The 13,881-nt window shown below is 40.4% G+C and overlaps 2 protein-coding genes and 4 non-coding genes across 6 annotated transcripts; 1 reads left to right on the forward strand and 5 right to left on the reverse strand.

Moving 5' to 3' along the window:
- Positions 1 to 720: 720 nt before the first annotated feature.
- LOC131308813 (probable plastid-lipid-associated protein 4, chloroplastic) lies at positions 721 to 7,252 on the forward strand. Its single transcript, XM_058335838.1, has 6 exons — positions 721 to 1,107; positions 2,396 to 2,509; positions 3,951 to 4,046; positions 6,302 to 6,376; positions 6,488 to 6,555; positions 7,090 to 7,252. Exons 1-6 carry the CDS (start codon positions 766 to 768, stop codon positions 7,160 to 7,162), a joined length of 768 nt encoding a protein of 255 aa, XP_058191821.1. The 5' UTR covers positions 721 to 765; the 3' UTR covers positions 7,163 to 7,252.
- LOC131308981 (U2 spliceosomal RNA) lies at positions 4,499 to 4,695 on the reverse strand. The gene has a single exon (XR_009194655.1). It is a non-coding gene; the product is annotated as a U2 spliceosomal RNA (small nuclear RNA).
- On the reverse strand, positions 5,179 to 5,375 carry LOC131308982 (U2 spliceosomal RNA). The gene has a single exon (XR_009194656.1). It is a non-coding gene; the product is annotated as a U2 spliceosomal RNA (small nuclear RNA).
- Positions 5,824 to 6,020, reverse strand: LOC131308983 (U2 spliceosomal RNA). The gene has a single exon (XR_009194657.1). It is a non-coding gene; the product is annotated as a U2 spliceosomal RNA (small nuclear RNA).
- A 1,036-nt stretch (positions 7,253 to 8,288) lies between the features above and the next one.
- Positions 8,289 to 8,487, reverse strand: LOC131308984 (U2 spliceosomal RNA). The gene has a single exon (XR_009194658.1). It is a non-coding gene; the product is annotated as a U2 spliceosomal RNA (small nuclear RNA).
- Positions 8,488 to 8,991: 504 nt separating this feature from the next.
- On the reverse strand, positions 8,992 to 13,661 carry LOC131308814 (uncharacterized). The gene is made up of 7 exons (XM_058335839.1): positions 12,909 to 13,661; positions 12,126 to 12,269; positions 11,322 to 11,394; positions 10,555 to 10,660; positions 10,376 to 10,472; positions 9,482 to 9,577; positions 8,992 to 9,398 (listed from the first exon to the last, which is right to left on the reverse strand). Exons 1-7 carry the CDS (start codon positions 13,497 to 13,499, stop codon positions 9,243 to 9,245), a joined length of 1,263 nt encoding a protein of 420 aa, XP_058191822.1. The 5' UTR covers positions 13,500 to 13,661; the 3' UTR covers positions 8,992 to 9,242.
- Between the last annotated feature and the right edge of the window lie 220 nt (positions 13,662 to 13,881).

Raw genomic sequence — 13,881 nt, forward strand, 5'->3', positions numbered from 1 at the left:
TATACAGAAAATAAGACTGTTGCTATGATAATGGGCGCCGACGGAGAGAAATCGTACCGGCGGCCGTATCGGGCCGTCTCCGGCCACCGGACGGCCAATCCAAGCCGTCCAAAAATTCTAAAAAAAAAAACCGAGGGGGCCATGGAGGGAATCAACGGCATCCGAGGTGTGTAGGGTGCTTGATCCGAACACCATTTTCCGTGTATATATGATCAAGCACCCTACACGGAAAAGAGGTGCTCATATCAAGCAACTTACACACCTCAAATGCCGTTGATTCCTATGTTAGCCCCCTCGTTTTTTGTTTTTAGAATTTTTGGACGGCTCGGATCGGCCGTCCGGTGGCTGGAGATGGCCCGCCGCGACCGCCGGTACGATTTCCCTCCCTGCCCGGTCGGTACCTATATAAATTCTTCCAAAATAAGTATCAGTCTTCTTATTTTTCGGAATAAGCCTTCTTATTACACAAAAAATAAGTTCTTATTGTGTTTCTGGAACGGGCTCTCAGTGGTCTCGATGTTAAGCGCAATTTCAACCATCTGTTTCGGTAATCAATGGCTCGGATTTAAAAAAAAATATTCATGAGAATCTATGAATAATTATTTTAAAATCTGGACGATTCAAAATACTTTTAGACGCACGCAATTAAGTACCGTAAATTTTATTTATAAATTGCTCCGTAAAAAAGTTTTTCTCTAATAATAATAATTCATCAAAGTAAACCAATGACCTCTCCATTGCTCCAATCCAACTCACCATTTTCCAATGGCCTTTTTATCTTCTCACTCATCAATCCTCACCACCACTCACTCTACCTCCACGCTCTCACTCCCCAAACTCCTCCATTGCCACCACTCCTCCTCCTCCTCAGCCACCAGGCCCACCGCCCTCTCTTTCCCCAACAAACCCACCACCACCCAACACACCCACAACCTCTCCACCACTTCAGTCCCTATCAACAAATGGAGGACCAATGTCTCTTTCTTTCCCACTTTCTTGAAGAAACCCAAAGACGCAAAACCCATCAAAGATGAGCTTCTTGAGGCCATTGCACCGCTCGACCGAGGTGCGGATGCCACCCCTGAGGACCAGCAAAGAATCGATCAGGTTGGTTTCTTGTATTTTTCACTCAAGTATATCATTTGGGTTTGTGGGGTTGCCTTCATTTCTTTGTTTTTGGATTAATTTGAAGTGAATGAAATGAGCTGGTTTTGGAATTCATATGGCCTGGTTTGTTTGGAACCTATAGAAAAGAAGGAAAGTATAAAAATTTCCCTCCCCTTGTTTGGTTTGAGAGAGAAAAGAAGAGAAAATGGCAAAATTGAGTTCAATGAATAGTGAAATTTTCCTCTCAATTTTCTCCCATTTTCTTTCATAACCATTTTCCTTTCGTTTCTCCCACTTTCCCCAAGTTCCAAAGGGAAAAGGAAAGAAAGAAAGAAAAAAAAACAAAGGAAAGAAAGAAAGTTCTAAATTTGAATTTTAGTTAGCGTTTGGTTTATGGAATGGGGAAAGACTCAGGTTTAGTTGAATTAGGCTCCGGTGAGTGGAATTTCTGCTGTTCTGAGGTGTTATTTTACCCACCTAGAGGGTTGAGAAACCAACTAGTTGTATGAGAATCCAACTCAGTTTTTGGTGAAACAAGGAACTGAGTTCACGGTGTGTGTGTTGGGAAAGACATGAGGCCCCATATTTCATTGTATAATAACCGATAAAATTGGACATTAAAGAACTTGGAGTACTATAAGAGCCCAGAAAAAGGTGGGAATCCATGAAGGAAGGAATAGGTCTCTACAAAGGGAAGACCACAACCTCCAGGCCGACCACAAACCTCCACGCGGGAGGGATACTTAAAACAACACAACAGAAACTTCCCCAACCAAAGGAAAAAGAACGGGTTCTGTGTTCAATTTTCCAGCCATTGCAGCTCTACCGATCAGCAATCCTTAGAGTTCATGATCGAGACAGTTAATGAAGTTCCCAACAGAATTTTGCATCTTTGTGACTGCTTTCTGAAATTCTGCGTGTTTGCCATGACTAGCTATGTCACCGAAAATTCTTGAACAATTACAATTCCCTGTATACTTCCATATCGCATTGTTTCTCATTGTTGATGCTTATGCAGTTCCAGCCATCTCAACTAAAGAGACACACATGCATACATATGCAGTTATATGTTGTACTTGTAGTGTCCAAACTAAACCCCGGCTGCTACAACATTCAATTGCTGCTAGATTTCAATCTTGAGTAGACTCTTATAAATAGGAATTGGTAAAGCTGGCGTTGATGTTCCTATAAGCTGCAGACTGCACTAATATTGTGATACAACAGCTGATGGAATGACATGAACTTATGCTTCTTGTTGTCTGCTTCCTTTCGAACTTATTCTTGATAGATTGCTAGAAAACTTGAAACAGTCAATCCGACAAAGGAGCCACTCAAATCTGATTTACTAGATGGGAAATGGGAACTTATCTACACAACTTCAACATCAATACTGCAAACCCAGGTATGCTAATGTTGTTACGGTTTTATGTTGTCAATTCGATTAATGTCTCGAGTTTTAGTACTATATTTTAGGAAAATGTTGGGCGAGTTGATTGACAATGATTAAATATATGAATGTAGCAAAGTATTGTTACATACAACATAAGTTTCATGGGTTGTCTCTGATGGTTGATTTAGTTTTCTAAGAGTTACTATTATTGGAAAGATATTGGTTAAGAAAAGGAGAAAATAAAACAACCTCCTATAAAAGGAAGCACAGATATGAACACATTGATGTAAAGAAACTTTACTAGGAAATACTTGGTAATTTAGGAACTTAAACAAAAAATCCTCTATTTCTCTCTCCCTGACTAATCTTTTTTCGTAGGCGCCGAACATTAAGGCTTGGTTTCACTTACCTTATGTTATTGTCTTGGTTACTGTTAGGATCAAAGCGCGCACAAACACGATTCATGAGTATCAAACAGTAAAGAAATCGACACAGCAATATACGTGGTTCCCCAAAACCGGGTACGTCCACGGGAGCGAGAGAGCAGTCTTTTGTTATTGATGATCATAGTACATAGGATTTTACAATAGAGCAATATTTATACCTCCTCTATTCCTACCCTTATAACTCCGCACCATACCGCCCCCCCGCACCCCCCTAAATTACGGAACGTCTGGGCCTTCGGCCCAATCTACTTTGGAACCGTGATAGGCCAGTTGCATCGCTCCGTTCCGTTCCGCTACGCTCCACTCCACTACGCTCGCAATTAGCCCTTATTGTAGAACTTCTCTATACCTCTCATGTATGAGCCACAAGTCCTAACTGTTACAAAGTTAATCTTTGTGACAATGAGAATCGTTCAATGCCTCTGCATTTTTTCTAAAGCTGTCCCGCCATTTTGTAGTTATTTTTTGGTTAAAAGGAGCTGAAATTAAATTAACTAGTAATCAAAGAGTACACAAGGCTAGGGTTCAAAACCCTCTGGGCATCCGCCCTTAATTGAATAGAAATACAACTAGGCATAGAATCGAAAACATGAAAACTGAAGTCTCTCCGGTAGCCAAGGTTGGCTAAGCGGTCCGCACATGAGTTGCCTTTGCGAAAATTATGGCTCACTTTCTCCACTCCCAGACGCCGCAAAAGGAACCTGCAATCATTTACAAGAGCACTAAGATGGTGGGTATCCGACTATCCAGACATATTGTAGAGAGTAAATTAACCAACACCATTGAGTCTGATTCGACTTTTAGATTTTTCAATCCTAACTCGTGAGCTAAATTCAACCCGTCTTGCATTCCCCATAACTCCGTCGCCAAGCTAGTACCCGCTCCTATGTTGTGACAGAACCCCGCTATCTAGTTACCAAAATGATTTGCTCCCAAGACCTTTCTGCTTCTCTCTTGCTTCTCTTTATTGGTAATTACTAATTACTTACAAGATGGCGCCATGACAGAGACCCAAATTCCTAAGATCAAGGACAAACTACCAAGCCATCAATGTGGATACACTAAGAGCTCAAAACATGGAATCTTGGCCATTCTTCAACCAGGTACTGCCCTAAGTCATGAATGTTGTTGTTTATGTTCTTTTTGCCCTTTAAGTGAAGCACTGAGAGTCATCAATCTTGAAACGGAAACTGGGGTGGGCTAGTTGAAGGTTCCACGTGTCGGCCTACATCTTGCTCTACATATTTCTCTTCTCTGAGGCTAATGTAAGAAGCTCTTTTAGTGTGATAATGGAGTGAAGTTGATTGCCTTTACAATATTGTTTGCTTTTGGTGTATTTTGTTTTCCGTTTTGATATATATGGGTAATTTTGTTCGTCAAAATAAAATAAAATAAAAAAGACCTGGCCCTTATCAGCTTTTTTTTTTTGATCGAACTAGTTGATCTTAACTGATTTTCTTTATCTTTCTAAGCACCATATAGGTGTTAAGAAACAAATTACAGTTGGGCCAAACTTCACATGCTCAGCCCAGATAAAATTTTGGACTAGATTTGGGTGGGGTGCGCCAAGCCGAGGCAGTAGTGCAACACCAAGGCGACGCGTGAGAAGCCCCAATAGCAAGCTATTGTGATGGGCCCTCCCCCTCAAAAAATTAATTTAATATCGTGTGGGCCGATGACCCACGTATCAGATATTAAACTGATAAGAACAGATACTACACTTGATCTTAGCCAAAAGGCCGAGAAAGGTATGCTTCTCCCACTATCAGCCCATTCCTTTTATACATCACTCAACTCCTTTTCTTGTTTCACTTCCCCAATGTGGGACTAAACCAAAACAATAACCCAGAACCACCTTTCTCTCTCTCTCTCAGTAACCCAGAACCACCTCTCTCTCAGTAACCCAGAACCACCTCTGTGTGTGTGTGTGTGTGTGTGTGTGTGGCTAATGTTGAAGCAAATGTAAGAAGCTCTTTTAGTGTGATAATGGAGTGAAGTTGCTTGACTTACTGAGTTGTTGTCCCAGTTGTTCAATTATAGTGTTTCTTGCCCTTATCACCTTTTTTTTTGATCGAACTAGTTGATCTTAACTGATTTTCTTTATCTTTCTAAGCAACATATAGGTGTTAAGAAACAAATTACAGTTGGGCCAAACTTCACAGCTGTTAAGAAACAAATTACAGCTGGGCCAAACTTCACATGCTCAGCCCATATAAAATTTTGGACTAGATTTGGGTGGGGTGCGCCAGGCCGAGGCAGTAGTGCAACACCAAGGCGACGCGTGAGAAGCCCCAATAGCAAGCTACTGTGATGGACCCTCCCTCTCAAAAAATTAATTTAATATCGTGTGGGCCGATGACCCACGTATCAGATATTAAACTGATAAGAACAGATACTACACTTGATCTTAGCCAAAAGGCCGAGAAAGGTATGCTTCTCCCACTATCAGCCCATTCCTTTTATACATCACTCAACTCCTTTTCTTGTTTCACTTCCCCAATGTGGGACTGAACCAAAACAATAACCCAGAACCACCTCTCTCTCTCTCTCTCAGTAACCCAGAACCACCTTTGTGTGTGTGTGTGTGTGGCTAATGTTGAAGCAAATGTAAGCTCTTTTAGTGTGATAATGGAGTGAAGTTGCTTGACTTACTGAGTTGTTGTCCCAGTTGTTCAATTATAGTGTTTCTTGCCCTTATCACCTTTTTTTTTTTTGATTGAACTGGTTGATCTTAACTGATTTTCTTTATCTTTCTAAGCAACATATAGGTGTTAAGAAACAAATTACAGTTGGGCCAAACTTCACAGCTGTTAAGAAACAAATTACAGCTGGGCCAAACTTCACATGCTCAGCCCAGATAAAATTTTGGACTAGATTTGGGTGGGGTGCGCCAGGCCGAGGCAGTAGTGCAACACCAAAGCGACGCGTGAGAAGCCCCAATAGCAAGCTACTGTGATGGGCCCTCCCCCTCAAAAAATTAATTTAATATCGTGTGGGCCGATGACCCACGTATCAGATATTAAACTGATAAGAACAGATACTACACTTGATCTTAGCCAAAAGGCCGAGAAAGGTATGCTTCTCCCATTATCAGCCCATTCCTTTTATACATCACTCAACTCCTTTTCTTGTTTCACTTCCCCAATGTGGGACTGAACCAAAACAATAACCCAAAACCACCTCTCTCTCTGTGAGTGTGTGTGTGTGTTTGTTGCTAATGTTGAAGCAAATGTAAGAAGCTCTTTTAGTGTGATAATGGAGTGAAGTTGCTTGACTTACTGAGTTGTTGTCCCAGTTGTTCAATTATAGTGTTTCTTGCACCAATATCTTCCCCTTAATTCACCGCACTTTTCTACAGGTTACTGCAGATTTAACCCCTCTGAATGCAAGAAAGGTGGCTGTGAAATTTGATTTTTTCAAAATAGCAGGCCTGGTACGTCTCCTTCTTTGTCTTAATATCTTGTGGCTGTCAAATCTGAAAGCGGGCGTGGTTATATGCTCATTTTGTAAGGTCTTCAGTAACTTACTTTCCTTCAATATACAGATACCTATTAAAGCTCCGGACAGAGCTCGAGGTACATTGGATATTACTTATTTGGATGAAGAATTGCGGTGAGTTCATGTTCTTGCTTTGACTACTTTTGCAAACTTGGAGTTTTTAGCAATTTAACTCTATTAATATTCATCAAAAAACTACAATCCGTCTCTTTTTCAGTGAAGATTACTTTTCTTTTAGGTCCACCAACCCTTAGTAAGAGCCTCAAAAAAAATTCTAATTTTACCATCGAACTGGTTAGACCTAAGGAAGGGGATAACAGATGTTAATATCTATCCTTTTCTTTTTAATATCTAAGGAAGGCCTGATACCCGAGCAATGGGTGGTGTCCCAGTTGGTCGGGAGCCCTATACCTAGCTCATTTCCATGTTCAAAAAAAGAAAAAAAAAAGAAAGGAAAGAAGGCCTTATGACCGATGTTAGTATCTTGTTTTTTCTAAACAGAAAAACTGAAAACATTACGGAATAGACTCTTAGTGGTTAGATGGAATTGCAACTGGGAGCTGTTGTCCCCTTTTTTGCGGCGACATTTGCTTTGCCTGCCATGAATTTTAGTCGTTCATGAACCATTTTTTCCTTTTCCATCTACAGAGTATCGAGAGGTGACAAAGGCAACTTGTTCATCTTGAAAATGATCGACCGTTCTTATCGAGTCCCTGTCTGAAAAGCATATATACACATACGGTGGCGGAATTTCTCCCGCCTTTCCTTGTATAAGACTCACGTATAAATCAAAACTTGCAATACTTACAGAGCTTGCCCTCTTAGCTTTCTTCCTTAGTTCCGTTTAATTTTTTCTTCTTCCGTTTTATTTTTAAAATTTTCGTTCTGTTTATTTTTTCACGGTAAATTTTTCGTTCTCATGTATGTATGTTTTGGATTAGTGCAATAATAGTTAAAAATATGAACGAGAAATCCCATCTGGGATTAGCTTATCAAAGTCATTTTATTGGGAAAATTAGCCATAACGATAGTAAAATAGTTTTCATTTAGGGGAAGGAAGCTAACAAAATAGTTTTCGGTAGAGATCCTTCAACTTTTTGAGTTTTTTAGCCATAAGGCCAAAACATTTTTAGGCACTTTTATAGAATTTTAAGGTTTTAGTGGTTTAGGCACTTTCATAGGATACCCTAGAGTGTTAGGTACTTTCATATATTGGGGTACCATAGGATTTTAGGCACGTTTATAAGGTACTTTAGGATTTTAGGCACTTTTATAAGGTATCATAGGGTTTTTAGGCACTTCCATAGGCACATTTGTCATTATATTTGATTGCAAAAGGTGTTTGTCCTTAAGCTCAAAAAATGTAAATATGAGAGATTTTTGGTTAAGTTTCCTTTTATTTTATTTTTGTCCCAAAAATATTTACTCCCGTTCCGAATTGTTTGGAACGGAATTGTTTTGGTCCCTCTTCGGGATTCTAATTTGTTAAAAGTACATGGAATAATTACAATAATATCAAATCTCAATGTGCTCATTTTTCAAATTTACGCCTTGTTTTATAAATGTGGACATAATTAGGAACGGAGGGATAGTTAACATTAATATTTGGTCTGCACATGAACTTGGTATATGCATATGCACGAACGGACTGTTGGGTCCAAAATCAGAATTGAGCAACTTTTCCTTTTGTTTATTGTTTGTTCTTGGTGTATTTTGTTTATTGTATTTCGTCAAAAAAAAAAAAAAAAAAACGAAGAACCTGTCTTTCAAATTTTGGGCCAGAAGCAGATTACAGTTGGGCCAAACTTCACATGCTAGAGCCAGAAAAAAATTTGAACTAGATTTGGGTGGGGTGCGCCAGGCCAAAGCAATAGTGCAACACCAAGGCGACACGCGAGAAGCCCCAATAGCAAGCTATTGTGATGGACTCTCTCCCCCTGTAAAAATTAATTTAATATCATGTGAGCCGATGGCCCACGTATCAGATATTAAACTGATAAGAACAGATACTACACTTGATCTTAGCCAAAAGGCCGAGAAAGGTATGCTTTAAACAGTAGCAGCCCATTCATTCTATACATCACTCAACTCTTTTTCTTGTTTCACTTCCCCGATGTGGGACTGAACCAAAACAGCAACTCTCTCTCTCTCTCTCTCTCTCTCTCTCAACAGCATCTCTCTCTCTCTCTCTCTCTCTCTCTCTCTCTCTCTCTCTCTCGGACTGAACCAAAACAGCAATCAATCTCTCTCTCCTGAACCAAAACAGCAACTCTCTCTCTCTCTCTCTCGGACTGAACCAAAACAGCAATCAATCTCTCTCTCTCTCCATAAACAGCCCAGACTCTTTCTCTCCAATATATTTCGTGGGGAAGAAAGGGTTTAAATCAGTGATCAGTGTAAGAGTTCAACCACATTTTGGAACTTTTCAAAGGGAAGAAGGGGTTTAAATCAAATAAGTGATCAGTGCAGGAGTTCAACCAGAGAAGAATGTAATTTTGAAACCCAGAGAGAGAGAGAGAGAGAGAGAGAGAGAGAGAGAACTCTTCAACAGAAGCTAAACTTGAAATGAATTTATATCGAGGAACTTGGTCTTCTACACTAAGCTTTTCTTCTTGTTTATCGACACCACCCCAACATTGTTACAACTAGACTGCTAAGAAAAGCTAAAAAAAGGCTAGCAGAATTTGTATTTTACATTATACTATGTCGATGTTTTCGGATGCAAAAAGGGTGGAACGGTTTGTGTCTTCACACGTCTCTCTCTTCAATTCGAACCAGATTGAAATTATAGAGGAACTGTGCTATGAAACTGCATCGTTCTCCATGTGCGGTTGATCCTCTTGCACTATTTCCTCGACTGGGTTCTGTTTGGCCCAGACAGCTGCATCTGAATATCCATCCTCAAATAGCTTATCAAGAATATGATCCTCTGCTGGCTCTAGTGCCCAATTGAAAAGCTGAAATTTTTCGGGAGCCGCAAAATTATCAATGGTTTATACTCAAAAAAAGGTAACTTTCATTAGCTGCGGTATATGTTTACCTCTCTGGGAGTAGCCCTATTTTCAGGGTTGCAATCGGGACTAATACCAATCCCTTCATATCCCAATCGACTGGCTGGAAATGCACAAACGCGAATCTGCAAATTAAGCAGAAATAATGAACAATCATACACCACCTAAAGAAGAAGGGACTATAATACATGCACAAGAAATCCATTGTCTTATTCTTTCTTTCTGTCATTTGGAATTCGGGAAAAAGGTACCAGTGCCATAAAACAGAAAAAACGCAACTGCAAGAACAAAAGTTCAAAGAGTTAAAACAACAAATTGTAGGTAAGACGACTCTACTAAACTGTTTCCTAAAGTAATCCTAGGATAATTAAAATACCACGGTCTACGGGCTAATAGACAATAGTGTTCGAAGGGAAGCATAATTCAAATGCTCCGCAGTTAACCAGTTCAGCATATTCAATCTGAAAAATACAATTGAATTAAGCATCCAGGAATATGCAATTGTTTAACCCATCAGACTCTGAAGAGATTACCAGTTCAGAAAGAAAACAGGGATTCTAGCTTTTTGTAGGAGTGATCATCGGATAGAGTTCCAATTTGGGTTACACAAACACACCACCGAAAAAAATAAAAACAGCAAAGCAATCTCCCTGATGGTTGGGAGTGGAAAGAGATAGGCTCAAGTTATAGTAATAGAAGGACTGAAGCGCTCTAGTTCAATACAACGATTGGTCCCATAGATAAGCTTTTTCATCAAAGCAAACACCTAGTGGTTAGAACCTGACATCAAGAAGAAAGGTATGCAACATATGGTTCATCTCTACAGCTAATCAACAACCATAAGACATCTTCGCAACTCATTCATTAAGTATTTAAGTTATTTTCTCTAAAGAATCATTGCACAAGATAAAACTCAGAGATACCGTCTGAGTTGCAGACGTGGGTGGCATAAACAATGTCAAAGCCCCATCAACGCAAAGTTTATTCCGAAACATTGTAGCTGGTCTTGGAGCAAGATATCTGCATTGAGTTACAAGTTTAGTTCAACTTCATCAGATAAACTAATCTTTTGTGGGAGGACAAAGAGCTTTGAAAAAGGTACCCTGGGATGAAGGATGAAGTAAACAAAGCATTAATAAAATCTTCTTTTGATTCAAACTGATCAATCAGCAAGCCTCTAGGCCTCCAAAGTATCTGTGTTACAGCAACTGTGAACCAAAAAAACAATAGTTTCAACTCTCACACTTCTGTCGGTAATTAAGGCTAGTTTCACATACGTGAGGGGGGGAAGAAGGATAGTTCTTGCAAATGGTTTATGGAAAACATTTCACTTCATCACTGGTCCTGCCCAGAATTTATAAAGTTTGTTATAATATACGAATCCAAATACGCAGGTACTTTGAAAACACTAAACATACGCATACACAAAGAAATAGATCAAGTATCATCCTGCCAATCAATAAGTGAGGCCACGTACCGGAGGACTCTACAGCCCGTTTGCTTTGAGGGATTTGTTGGCAAATGATAAGGAATGGAGGGAAAAGGGAAAACCTCACTTGTTTGGGTTGTGAGAAATCATATGTGCATAAAACATTTCTAGCAAAAGTGGTGAGATTTGGCAAGAAATAGTGAAATATCAAAAACACTTATTTTCTTTTCACACCTCCATTCCAAATGGACCCTTAAGGTCACATGCGAATCGGATAGTTTTCAAGTTCAAACTTAATTCTACAACACTGATTTCCCATTTTTGTGCATAGCACACACATTGCCAACTCACTAGGGTAAGCCACTCTGATCACTTAAAGAAAGCATTTTATATTACTAGTCAACCATGAATACAGGCAAGGGAGGGAAAATTAATCTCACCACGAACCCTGCCATTGGATCGAGTATGCACATCATCTGGCAGAAACTTGTCTAGAACGTCTCTTAGAACAGCCTAAACACAAAAACAATGAGCACGTTAAATACTTCAATTTTTATATAGAAACAACACTTTGTTCCAACTACCCACAGGGTTTCACTCTCTTAGTAACCAACTAGAAAATGCCACGTTTATGCTGATATTGGCCAATCTCAAAATTCAATGTTACCCAGTCCGTCCACATTTGTTTGTCCTTTTTTGACAATTCTGCCCTTTTATCAGATCAAAAAATAATTTCTTTTGTGGGAAAAAAAGTTCAAGAATTTCTTCAACAATCCAATGATCTCAATTACTCTTATGTACAAAGTATTCAAAATCACTAGCAAAAAATGAATTAAAGAGTATAGATGCTTATTTGAGGTGCCCAAAAGAGTGAGAATGGACAATAAACGGGGATGGAGGGGGTATCAAACGAAATAATTCTTCTTGAGAAAAGCTCTCCCAAGTTGTAGTCATGCTACTAAATTCCATCCCTACAATAACAAGGATTATACTCTCACCTAAATGCTCGGAAATAAAAGCCCAATGGCAACAGGGTGCTAAAACCCCGTACAAGACAACATGGAAAGCAATCAATTTGCACCAAGTGCAATCAATTTATGCACTAAGCAGTTAAGCTCAAACGTGTATCCTAGTACTCTTCACATTTGCCGCTAGATGCGATGCTTTGTTATCTATACCGTCTCATTTCATGAAGTTGCCCTCAAGAATGGTGTTTACTTATCCACAAAAAGAGTGCAACATACCCCAAGCCGAAATGCAGTTCCTCTCAGCCGGCAATCTTTAGCCAATATTTTGGTAGCTTTCAAAGCCTCTTGCATACTAGCTCCAGAGGCGATTACAGCACACACAATAGCGCCAGCAGACGAACCAGCCAATGGTGTTGTGTCCTGTTTCAAAACAGAAGGCATTTCCAATTTTCCATCTATGAAGAACAAAGTTGTAACTTAAATCCTAAGCATCCAATACGGGGTAACAGTACTCTGATTCTGTTGCCCTTAGTAAAAATCAAGTAGTTAACATAACGTTGGTTCACTGGAATGAAAGCTAGACTTAATAACCATTGCCTTTGAATATCATTCGGACGTCTGGCGAATCAGGTGGATGGCATTGGCATTCCATTGGAAGGCCAAATAATGCCCATTTCAATGCATCCCGAAAACATTTCAGCCAAACAAACACTACCTTAAAAGAAAAAACCCATCACATATACTCCGTATCTTCTCCAAACACTCCCCCAAGTCCCAATTTGCTTTTTTTTCTTTTCCTTTTTGGAAAGCAAACCCCAACTGCATTTTAACCACAACAATTATTCAAATAAACTGAGCAACGTAAAGAAAGAGGGAAAAAAAACCCCAAGGGGTTGGCGAACTTAGGATTTGCTATCTATTAACACCCAAGTCCGCGATAGTGGACGGTGAAATTGGTTCCAGGATTTGTCACGTAAGTTGGCTTGGACTCTGACTTATCATCAAAAAAAAAAAAATGAAGGAACGGAAAGAAAGAAAAAAAGCCTAAGTATTGCCGACCTTAATGTAACCCTTGTCAAGAAGCAACTGCGCAACCCCCAGATAGTACGGAAACAAAAGCCCAGCCGCAGCGAAGCTAAACCCCGGACTCGTCGTCACCGCCTTCCTCCGCCTTCTCTCCTCCTCCGCCTCCACGTCCTTCTCTCTCCTCTCCCAAACCACATCCTTATCATCCTCAACCACCGCCAAAATCCCCTCCTTCCTCCCCCGCCAAAAATACTTCTCCCTCTCAACAACTCCACGCCCATTTCTAACTCTGGGTTTCACGAACCAAGACGCGATTCCCAGGAACAGCTCCCCCGTGGCCACCATGAACGACTTCTTATCCAGGTCGGTGATTGGATTGGGGTTTTGAGAGTGATTTTGGATTTGGGTGTTTGTTGGGAAGTGGAGTTGGAAGACGGGGATGAGGATGGAGGAGGGGCGGAGAGAGCAACAGGGGTTGGAGAGGAAGAGACAGGAGGATGGGGATGGCATCGGAGAAGGAGAGGACAAGGAGGAGGCGGAGTCAACGGGGTTTTCTCCTGGTTTGGGTGGTCGTCTGAAAAGCATCGCGACGGTTTTGGTGCTTGATCGAATTTGTGATCGCATGCAGTTTATAGCAGTATCACCGTAGCATTGCTCTGCTGTTGTGACTGTTGTGTGTCTGTCTGTTCGAATGATGAGAGAGAGAGAGAGAGGGGGGGGGGGGGGTGTGGGGCGGAGAAAGTTGGGCAGATGGACACTGCTTTTTCTCTTCTTCTTCCTCCCGAAAACACTACGGGGACCGAGAAGCGAGAACCGATTGAGTACCAACCGATTGTGGGACCTACTATGGGTTTACCGCAAACAATCTAACCCGTTGATTATTTTATACATATTTTTTTGAGTGTGTCTGTTACATTTCAGAAATGTTACACATACAGTAAAAGTGCACAGATTTTGTGCACAGATTTTTTGTGGGGCCCACTACGGGTTCCATACAAATAATTCA

The sequence above is a fragment of the Rhododendron vialii genome, chromosome 11a (genome assembly GCF_030253575.1).
Source record: "Rhododendron vialii isolate Sample 1 chromosome 11a, ASM3025357v1".
NCBI lineage: Eukaryota > Viridiplantae > Streptophyta > Magnoliopsida > Ericales > Ericaceae > Rhododendron > Rhododendron vialii.